General features: G+C 37.9%; 3 protein-coding genes across 5 annotated transcripts; 1 reads left to right on the top strand and 2 right to left on the bottom strand.

Annotated features, from left to right (window-relative positions):
* Positions 1 to 72: 72 nt before the first annotated feature.
* Positions 73 to 2,144, top strand: myl12.2 (myosin, light chain 12, genome duplicate 2). Of its 3 annotated transcripts, XM_062482492.1 has the most exons (5): positions 73 to 252; positions 530 to 642; positions 1,007 to 1,213; positions 1,415 to 1,576; positions 1,697 to 2,144. In XM_062482492.1, exons 3-5 carry the CDS (start codon positions 1,030 to 1,032, stop codon positions 1,867 to 1,869), a joined length of 519 nt encoding a protein of 172 aa, XP_062338476.1. In that variant the 5' UTR covers positions 73 to 252; positions 530 to 642; positions 1,007 to 1,029; the 3' UTR covers positions 1,870 to 2,144. The 3 variants fall into 3 exon arrangements, with proteins under 3 accessions (XP_062338476.1, XP_062338477.1, XP_062338475.1); XM_062482493.1 differs by lacking the exon at positions 73 to 252 and having other exon boundaries at positions 407 to 642; positions 1,114 to 1,213; XM_062482491.1 differs by lacking the exon at positions 73 to 252 and having other exon boundaries at positions 412 to 642.
* A 141-nt stretch (positions 2,145 to 2,285) lies between these two features.
* bag1 (BCL2 associated athanogene 1) lies at positions 2,286 to 4,605 on the bottom strand. Its single transcript, XM_062482488.1, has 7 exons — positions 4,478 to 4,605; positions 4,055 to 4,180; positions 3,756 to 3,838; positions 3,543 to 3,656; positions 3,338 to 3,445; positions 3,166 to 3,228; positions 2,286 to 3,033 (listed from the first exon to the last, which is right to left on the bottom strand). Exons 1-7 carry the CDS (start codon positions 4,596 to 4,598, stop codon positions 2,944 to 2,946), a joined length of 705 nt encoding a protein of 234 aa, XP_062338472.1. The 5' UTR covers positions 4,599 to 4,605; the 3' UTR covers positions 2,286 to 2,943.
* A 1,058-nt stretch (positions 4,606 to 5,663) lies between these two features.
* chmp5a (charged multivesicular body protein 5a) lies at positions 5,664 to 8,254 on the bottom strand. Its single transcript, XM_062481934.1, has 8 exons — positions 8,080 to 8,254; positions 7,485 to 7,589; positions 7,333 to 7,379; positions 7,105 to 7,198; positions 6,896 to 6,967; positions 6,633 to 6,741; positions 6,235 to 6,350; positions 5,664 to 6,110 (listed from the first exon to the last, which is right to left on the bottom strand). Exons 1-8 carry the CDS (start codon positions 8,146 to 8,148, stop codon positions 6,060 to 6,062), a joined length of 663 nt encoding a protein of 220 aa, XP_062337918.1. The 5' UTR covers positions 8,149 to 8,254; the 3' UTR covers positions 5,664 to 6,059.
* Between the last annotated feature and the right edge of the window lie 2,681 nt (positions 8,255 to 10,935).

The following is a 10,935-nucleotide window of genomic DNA, read 5'->3' as shown; positions in this document are numbered from 1 at the left end:
CCAGTGCAAACACCACCACCACTACCATCAACGACTATAACTAGAACCCCACATTTAATAGCCTATGTAACTTTATGTAGGCCTATTTGTTATTTTTAAGATTTAGATGACTGAGGTAACAATGAATGTGTGGGGCTTAAAATACCAGGGAAACATAATAAGATGTTTCTTTTGATTTTCTCAAATTTTAAATTAGGATAAAACATCGAGCAAGTCAGGAAGTTGGAACAGGTGGTCTTGTCTTCAGTCCTGGTACAGTAACTACCCTTTTACGCCTTTGCGTTTACAGTTTTTACTAAGCGTTTACTGACATCCAGTGGCGAAATTATATAATTACAAAAAATATACCTGTCTAGCTAACTGCAAATAGTAGAACGTAAATCATGATATCGCGTTTATATCAAATATATGTGTCGCATAAAGACACAATAATTTATCTAAATTTCAAGAACAAAATGTTTAAGATTTAATAAACGGGGAGGTCAAATGGTGAATGATGGAATATTCCAGTAGTTTTCCTCTTGTCCAGCTCGTGCTGTGATTGGACGCTGCTCTTGTAGGTAACATAGCATCTGACTGCCAACGTCAACACCACCACCAGCAGACAAGTTGGCCAGGCTACATTGTTACATTTCTCTCCAGGTATGGAGTTTGCATGTAGAGTTGCTACGTCCTATATTCGTGTATTTGAAAATGACACGTTCAAAAGATAATTGTTGAGTAGAGTATTGTTTCCGTGCACTATTATGGGAAGTTTTTCTTACCATAGCAAGCTGATGTGAATTACATTATTGATCACAAAAAGTCCTCGCTAGCTAGCCATTCAGCGGGTAATATTGATGATTTAATTCAGTTGATCTACTAGCTAGTAAAACAAAACAAAAAAAGGTTTCAAAGTTTGCCTAACCCTTGAAGTGACGTGCAATTTTATAGTTCACAGTACTTTATACATATACACTGATACTGCGTTACCTTTTACGTATATAAAAAATGTTTACATTTATAGAAAGAAATCACCCTCCCAACAACATGTCTAGTAAGAGGGCGAAGGGAAAGACCACCAAGAAGCGCCCCCAGCGCGCGACCTCCAATGTTTTTGCCATGTTTGACCAGTCCCAGATCCAGGAATTTAAGGAAGCATTCAACATGATTGACCAGAATCGGGATGGTTTCATTGATAAAGAAGATCTACATGACATGCTAGCTTCACTCGGTACTGTATGACATTACATTTATAATTTCTATGGTTTGAGGGGAGGGATTTAAAAAGTGTTACCCAACCACCATCCAGGAGCCCCGAAAACCTGTCCCAATTCTAACCTCACCAAAGAAGTTGCACAGAACAGGCACATGTTCTGTGCCATTTATTAAACATGTTTAGTTGCAAACTCGTACATTTTTCTGAAACCCTTAGGAAAGAATCCCACTGAGGAATACCTTGAGGCGATGATGAACGAAGCACCCGGGCCCATAAACTTTACCATGTTTCTCACCATGTTTGGAGAGAAACTCAACGGCACCGACCCTGAGGATGTGATCCGGAACGCTTTCGCCTGCTTTGATGAAGACGGAACAGGTAAGAAATGTTAGGATTGGGAAAATACAATTTTTTCCAAGTATATAAATACATCCAGGACAATGGACTCAAGTCTTGTGGTTTGAAGCATCACTTGAAAGAGGATTCTGCACCCTCCAGGTGCCATTCAGGAGGATTACTTCCGAGATCTGCTGACCACCATGGGAGACAGGTTCACAGATGAGGAGGTGGATGAACTCTTCAGAGAGGCCCCTATTGACAAGAAGGGTAACTTCAATTATGTGGCCTTCACACGCATTCTCAAACATGGGGCAAAGGACAAGGATGATTAAGCATAGACGGATAACTACTAACCTGCAAATAACCTCTTTGTGTGTCATGCTGTTGTGTGTTCCTTAGGGGTTCCTCCTGGTTTTGATCATTAGTAATTTTCCTTACTATGCAAGGTCATTTTGTAGACATCCACTATACATGGTCAATCACCCTTCCTATTGGTCATACAGTAGAAAATGTGCACTTTAAGGACATGATCAAATCATGGTCAATTATCTGGTTTTGATGTATTTTTGTAGTTTGTAAGCTTTTGAAATAAAACCAGTCAATTACCCATGTAACATCAGGTTCATTATTTCACAGGTTTAAAAGGTCACGATGGAGAATGAGGTGATATAACCACCCAATATGGATTTTATTAGAAATGTTATACGGGCACTCACACACCACATAAAAAAGGATTCCTACAATCATCAGAGGCTCAGTGTTTATTAGAATGCCCTGTAGTTCAGCGTCGATTTCAAGGTCAATGGAAAAAATACAATATGCTGCTTTGTCACTGACCTAAGGAGATGCATACTATGATTTTTTGTCATATAAGTCATACATCCGGTGCTCTAGATCCTCAATGTCCTGAGCTCATTAAATAGACGTTAATTTCTAGCTATAATAGATTGGGACAGCAAATAATAAATTAGAATGACTGTTTTTCTTTGAAAAATATATTGTGGTAAATCAGTGAATATTACTTCAATACATGATACAGTGTTGTTTTATATCACAATCATCACTGCCACAAAGCACATTATTTATATAGGTGCAAATCACTGCGATGACCCTTTGACAGAGTTCCTAATTAAAACATCTTACAAAGCACCAAGTTGATGTCCCTGAGAATGATACCCAGGGGAGGTTTTTCAGCTGTTGTATCAACGTAGTCAGGGTAGTCTTTTGAAACCTGTCCACTGGAAATTTGTTTACAGGGCACTCTAACACACGTTGGCATGCCAATAATAAATACACCATAGCCAGCTCCAAAACTGAAGCTTACAGTACAATTTGTTGTTGCTCACAGAGCAATGTATAGAACTTGGGAATGAGAGGGAAACATGGTATAAATGGTACTAATTCCTCTACTCTGCCAAGGCAAGGTTTTTAGACTGAATCTTCGCCAGGTGATCTGATATCCCAGCCTCGATCTTGTCACATTGCGCAAGGAATCCCTGTATACAGTAAAGAATGAAAATGATTATTTGATCATTAAGATCAACAGACTGCATATCAATCACACATTTTCTATTATTCTATACAAGATCAACACTTTCAGTTTGCCTATGCAGTGGTTAAATACTTACTTGTACTGTTTTCACAAGTCCTTTTTTCTTCAATCTGCAGTCATTGAAATTGTCTGGCACATTCTGTTGGAAGGAGAAATTCTTTTACATTTTCAGCATATAAAGGCAAACATTCGCCAGCGCCAAAGTTAATTTCAAGTACAAAAGAGCATAGGTAGGGAGACTACATTACCATGGAGTCTATCTGCTCCAGGATCTTCATGAACTGTTCAGATGCTATTTTCACCCTGTGGTCCAATTTCCCTAGTGCTTCTGCCTGTAGATCTTTTGCCAAGAAGCCCTATTAAAAGAACAGATCATTATTCTCAATTACCATAATTATTAGATGCACAAAAACAATTTCAATAAATCAAAACATTATTAACAATGTTCATTACATTCTTCAATCCTGTCAGCTCCTCGTCCACTTTCTCTAGCTTCTTTGCTGTCAGGTCAACAGACTTCTCAATGTCCTTTAGTTTCTTCAGTTCGGCCTCCTCTTCAGGACTATTCTGTTGATATGATCACATCTCTAATAAAAAGCACTTGATGCTTGCACTATATGATAATGTATTAATTTGGGGTTATACAGTAATACGAATAAAACATACCCTCTTTCCAATCATCATAAGTTTACAGCCTTGCTTTATACCAAAGCTGGATAGGTTTTCTTCCATTTCTTTCAGCGACTTCCCTGTGATGCCATACAAAGACCATGACTAATATGAACACATGACAAATATGGGTGCTGTTCTATCTGACATCCTCAAACATACTGTATGAAACTCAATAGTGTCACTCCAAGCTTCTATGGTGTCATTCCATATACAAATGACTGAGATATATAGGTTACAGATCTGGTATAACATAATCTAGACAAGGAATTATGTGTTTTCTACTTAGAGACTACCTTTAAAGATTAGCTTCTGTGCGGGTGCTGGGACTCCGGTTACTTCCGTTAGTGCATCTGATAGGTCTTTCAAGAGCGGTTCATTGCCATCCTCTCCTGTCAACGTTATGCTGTGCTTGGTAGACCCTGGTAAAGACGAGGATGCAATGTCAACGGCCTCTCTTGCACCTCATAATATTGACATAATAAGGCAATGAACAAACAAAGCTTGCTATACAGTAATGCTAGTTTTAACTGAAAATATACCTCTGTACCACATATGACTATGGTAAATAGCTGTAGCGTAGTAAGGCCGCATTATTTTAGCTAGCTAGCTAACTGTAAATGCTAGCGGCTCTCCGGTCTAGTAAAACTACTCTGACTGAGCCTAAACTGTTTAACACTATTAACTGATAAGTGTTATTCCAATGTTATGTTATTTACCATAAGTAACAGTCACTGTAATAGTATTTCCATCCATTTCTTTAGAGCACAAGCCTTTTTTACACCAGATATCTGCTATTTCAGTACACACACTTGTTAAAGTATGAAACTTCCGGGACATGCAGGAAACTGTCATGTTTACATTGATTACGTCAATGCACTGGCACTCAGTAGTACTATTGTGTTTCTTCTTTTCTAAATCTCAATTACTTTATATCAAACTTCAAACAATGCTTTTATAACTAACAAAATAAATTCACATACCGTTCATTGATAAGCCCCTGTAATGGATACAGATTAGTAGATGCAATGTGTAACCAATACAACCCTTTAATACATTTAATTAAACCTCAGTTGACTAAAATAAAGAGTAACAGAGATGTTGCCAGCAGCAACTACTCAGAGGTGTCACCTTGACAATAAACAGTATACACACCGTCATAAAGTAAACCAACAGAAGAGCATTAGCAGAGGGCAGCTAGTTGTCATGATAGCTGTCGAATATTAACGTCCTCTAAATTGAATTATGTATTTTTGGTTTGAAGGGCAGTATTTCAGCTCCTTCCTGTTAAGGCTTGTGAAAAAATGTGCCGGTGGGGATGCCAGACTGTGGATACGGTAAGGAAAACAATAATGTTTTTCATTAAATCAACAGTTTTAGTGTGGTATAATCTCCTGTGCTTTCAGACCTATATGTGTAAGTGGTGTGGCACACGTTACTGTGCCGAGTGCCTGAAGGGAGACTTTGTCGGGACCATGCAGTCACCAGAGAGATGTCGCAAATGCTTTCAGGTTGGTATCACAAGCTTAACAGCATTGTAGGTGTAATTCAACATTTTAAATGCTATTCATTTAGCAGATGCTTTTATCCCAAATGACATATATAAACTAGACCCCCATGACAATGTCTTTCTATCTTCTATTCGATTCATACACTGGAGTTTACTCCTGTTCTCTGTTGGCCGACAGGAAAAGTGCCAAGGTCAGAAAGTAGAGTTCAACCCTCAACGGTCACCAGGAAAGAATAATAAGACACCAAAAATCAAGAAATCTAAACCATCTACCAAGAAGAAGTCAACAAGCAAGAGGAAAAAAAGAAAAAAGAAAAGATGAGACATTTTAAATAAAAATTAAAAACGTCCCCAAATCTACAGTTTAAAACGCTAACAAATAAGGCAAAGATTGCTTAAAATTTACAATTTATTTTGCTCGTTTCAAACGACCACCTTACATATTCAACAGACGAGGAGGAAATCAATTCCAATTTCAAGGGGACTTGGTAGCAAAATGTTAATGTCTTATTTTGACAGTTTTCATGATACAGTCGATAGAACTACCAAAGGGTTGGCATGAAACTGTATGAGTGTGGCAAGGGGGGGGGGGGGGGTATTAGGTGACTTAAGATAAATAAGGAGGTAAATGTTATATTACAAGGCCACATGCTAGTATGGTAGTAACAACACCAACGAAGGGTTAGTACCTTAACCTGGTAGTGTTCTCGGGTCAACTCACTTTGAATGTATAAATGTTAACCTACATACAAAAGTGTTTTGAAGTAAGCGGTTTATTTGATTTGTTTCCCCTATGTGGCCGGGATTTGTGGCAGACCAAATTCATCCACAAGAACACCATCCTAAAAGAACGAAAGAAAAAAAGAGAAAGTAAGAAGGGAAAACTGTACTCTTGGAAAATATACATTGGAAGTTATTTCTGAGCAGTGATTTGTTCTTGTAGACTGTCTAAAGTCCTTTTGGTACCTTGTTTGTTTTGCTGTCGCTGGGCATCCCCTCTGGGATGGCAGGAGCAGATGAAGCTTCGTCCAAATAGGAGTTGTCATCATCCAGGAGCAGCTCATCCCCAAGAGCATCCAGCTCTGAGAACAATTACATGACATTTTATTGATTTAGCAGATGCCTTTTTCCAAAGCGACATACAAATACAACAAAAGATAGTACAGTAGAGAAAATCAAGGATCAGAATTGCATAGTTCTAACAGTATTTCGGTGATCCGGGCACAGTGCAACAACAACATCATCATCAACAGCATCATCTTTGTCCAACAAATCTTAGTCTCCAAATTGACTCTCCAGACTCCATCGACTCCAAAACCTGACACACAAGTGCACTGTCTGCTACTGGTTCACTGCTGTTGTACCTGCTTCCAGGTCATCCTCATCTATCTCTGGGGTGCCATAGCTGCGGCTGAGGGCCTCCTGGACTTCGCTTGCATCCTCCATCATGTCCTCCAGCTGGTCCTGAAGGTCCTGGACACACACACACACACACACACACACACAGTCATGGCCTTACTTTAGTAGCATGGATCTTTTTTTTTGCCACCATTGCCAGTAATGTTTAACCATGTCACTATCGGGTAATGAATATTGGTGAAGTAATGGAATTCATGAAATGTCATACTTCAATCTGATCGATCTTCACATTCTTGTAGGCTTTCTTCATCTCTTTGGCACCAATCTTCATAGCCTCTACCTAAGGACAAAATAGAAACAGAGGCGATTGTGTTGAATGTGTAACAAATACACTGCAGCCTGTTTATTTCATGGACAAAAATATACATTTAGAATGAAGTTATTTGTGTAACAGATGCTGTGAGTGGTTGTTCTTACAGTTGTTTTTGTATCCTTCAGTGACTGGATAGTATAGTTGGCCTGCTCCATGTTGAAGGATTGTTGGGTTAATTGATCTCTCTGGCTTTCATACCTAAAATGTATGGGAGGAAATGATCCAAAATCTGTGTAGTATGTTGTATTTTACATTGTCATGATACAAAAATATGTAAAGATAACTATGAGTGCACTTATTGTATGTAATTGTCCCCAAACCATATAACTCACGTTCTTTTTTGCTTCAGAACCCTCATTGCTTTTTGTTTCACCATATTCTGGAGGGGGAACATGAATCACATGAATGATGTGTTCAAATAGGCTATAAGGTAGTTTTGCTTCAATGGTTTACACAAATATCTCGAACATTTAATCAAATTAACCTTTGCAGGGCCTTCTCTCATCTTCTTCATTTGGTCTTTGTACTTCATGAGCTCAGCATCTAGTCGGGATATTTTCTTGTCGACGGACTCTGCCCTCGCATCCACCTATGGCCCGAAATTGGAACATGGGTGATAAATCATAGGTTAGCTAAATCAGTGTTTAGGTATGCCTCGCCACTCTACTAAACGACACATAAATGTGCCTCCCTTGACATTTAAGACTTCGATTGTATTGGCCTACAAATCAACTGGGAGGAACACGTAGTAAAATCATTGTTTGCTAAACAAGCTCAGAAGCTGACCAGTGACTGCTAGTAAAGACAGTATTCTATAGCTATAGCTAGAATACAGCTATAACTGGACCGCTTATTTACACGTATTTCTAGATATAGTCTACAGAAAGAAAGAATGTGAGAAGCTGAATAATTGAACAATATGGTGATTTGATGATGACAGTAACAACAGAGTGACCCCATGTCTGATTTTACCAGATTTAGAGCAGACAAGTTTGAGTTACCCAGAACAAGCAGCTAGCTACAGCTACCTAGAAAGCTAGCTAACGTTCAGACAATAGCTGTAGATGAACAGCACTTACGTTTCCGATGCAATCGGATAGATTTGGAGGAGGGGCTTTTGGTGTTCCACGTCCAAATATTCTGTTCATTTTGATAATTTATACAATCCAGCAACCTTTTAATTCCTTTTCACAAATCATCCAAAAGCCAGCCCAAAGCCAGTCCTCTGCTCCCGACAACACCCGGAAACCGCTAACCAAAACACCATCCTATTGGTCGCCAATTCACCAATGCTCTTTGAGGTCTGACAACGCTCAAACTAAATGGAGAGCACCAGATTTCATAGGTGGAACATTCTTGCTGGATGTTTCTGTATAATTTTACACGTGTTTTGTCTCTTTTGTGTTTATACTCCCATGATTAAAGTTGAGAACAATTTGCTGCCTTAATGATTTAATGTAGTGTATGCTGTGTCAGTGACATCCCTGATGCTCAAGAGGCTATGCACATTGTATTGAATTGAGTAGTTTTCAGTAGACAAATCGTGTATTGAAATGGCCCAATATGGACAATTCCTAAACCACACACCGTCAATGTAGTAATAGAAATGGAGATGTGAAAGAATCATAATCAGACTTTCTTACCAAGGCCACAATGACAAACATGTTTTCACTGCCATCACTGGCTATTCTCCAGCGCCTCTCATCAGTGAGTTTCACCATGGTAACACTAATTCTCAATACAAAAGAATGTGTGAATCCAACAGATGTTGCAGGATTTAAAAAAGATTTGCTAGACTGCTGCTGGCTAGAGTGAGGGGATGGATGAAGAACTAATTCTTTGTGTTTTTAGTGGTGAGGATGATGATACAGTGTCTGTAGCTAGAGGGTAATGTGTGTGGGTCTGTGAGAGAGTGAGGGTCCAATTAGGGTTTCAAAACCTTAATGTCAAAAAAATAATAATCAATTTCTTTGACTTTATTGTGTATGTAACAATTCATTGACATTTAAAGCATACAAGCAATTAAAATATAGAACATGAGCAGAAAGTAATCAATTTTGCAAAAATTATACACAGACTATTTGTGTCGGATCACAAATGATAAGGTCCAACATTTCTTGCAGGCAAAGGATGAAATAGAATAAATGTTTTTTTTGTATTTCTATTCTTAGTTTGTGTACTGTAAACACTTTTTGTCCTACTTTCTTTAAATGTTGTCTGGGCTTAAATAATGTTACAATAATGTCAGAGGATGGTAGAGGATGTTCACACGTGAAGAGTATCACATAATAACCACTTAGACAGGTACAGTTTAATCTGAAAGCCTTTTAAATTATTATTAAATAATGTACAGCAATTCTCATTAGTTTAACAAAGTGATAATGACAAGGCACAAAAACATTTTCTGCTCTAGGTGCTCTTATTTTTGCCTGTCTTCTGCTGCCTGTAGATTTGAGTTGTATTTCCATTTGTAACAGCAGTATACGTCATGAAGCACATCACAAACTGACAATAACATCAAATTACACATTCAGCATCTGGTTCAAAAATACCCCTGGTGAATTTATATATTAGACATATTAGAGAACCCTAACATTAGTAAACAAACTTGTGAAACAGTAGATACACTTCTGATAAAAATGTTGGTTTCAAAATATACAATACAATTAATGTTACATTTATAAGATTTCATAAGACATTTGTATTTGTACAGAATACATTCAGAAATACATTTGTTCTGTACTGAACCAATAAATGTACCCATAATAACATTAAGATAACTAACTACTTAACATTTAAATACTTCACACAAATGTCAAATTGTCAATGGATTACAGTCAATATTTTTTGTAACAGAGGCAGGCAAACTAAACCTTAACATCTATATAATACCATATTCAAGAATATGAATAATACTAGAAATAAGAAGTTACATTTCACAACTTGACTTACAATAGCCCTCTGCCCAATTTGCACAATATCCTGATCAAGACAATTGTTTTGAAACACTGTGGGAAGTGTGCTAACATGCTATCAACTAGATTCACATCGTAGCTGTAACAGTAAGCCGAATCCACATCTGTGATTTGCATATACACTTATGTATCAAAAGAACAGCATTTGAAGCTACGGTACTGAAATGTGAAAGCATTATATCTACAATATAGTCATACAACTGCACTGAAATGTTTAGATATATTTACAGCTAGTGCAATAATCTAAAGAATGTTCCCTGAGCGCAACTTGAGAAGACTGTTCAGTCTGCTCCACAGACTGAACAGAAAACACAGTGCTCACTCGAATGCACATACAGAAGCATACAGTAAACAAACACACTCAGGGAAACATTGCTGAAAAACACACATACCACATGAGCAGATACCTATAAATCATGAGCTTCCTAAAATGTTTCCAATTAGTATACATGTTTTTGACTGTTTATTAAATCAAAATCCAATCTTGATACTTTAAATTAGCTTTTCACATCAAATTATTTTGGTTTACTTTCTATAGATTGTATTTCCTTTCTTTATACCAGTGTCAGGCGACATAAGATGATTGACACACAATACACCCACTTCATTATTGAATGCATTTAGGGGCCAAGCAGCGAAGCTTAGTTTTATTATAATTATTCTGCCATGAGAGTCCATGGCAACCCATAGAAACGTGTGGTAAAAAGTGAAATTTGGCAGTCTCATTGGGGACAGTCTCCTGATCCTTGTCACCAAGTTTCATGTCTACCACTTGAACACTCTAGCTCTGGAGTTATGGAATTCAGATTGTTTAGCCAAACCGTTCTCAAATATCACACAAACGATTTTGACAAAGAGCATCGCCAAAAGGGGACGAAACTTGGTAAGTGTCATCACAAGCAAGCATGACTCGAGGGTACCTGCACAGTTTCGGCACAGCGCCACCTACTGTTCAGGAAA

This window comes from Osmerus eperlanus, chromosome 16 (genome assembly GCF_963692335.1).
Source record: "Osmerus eperlanus chromosome 16, fOsmEpe2.1, whole genome shotgun sequence".
Lineage (NCBI taxonomy): Eukaryota > Metazoa > Chordata > Actinopteri > Osmeriformes > Osmeridae > Osmerus > Osmerus eperlanus.
The sequence above is the reverse complement of the archived record's forward strand: the minus strand, read 5'-3'. Positions and strand labels throughout refer to the sequence as shown.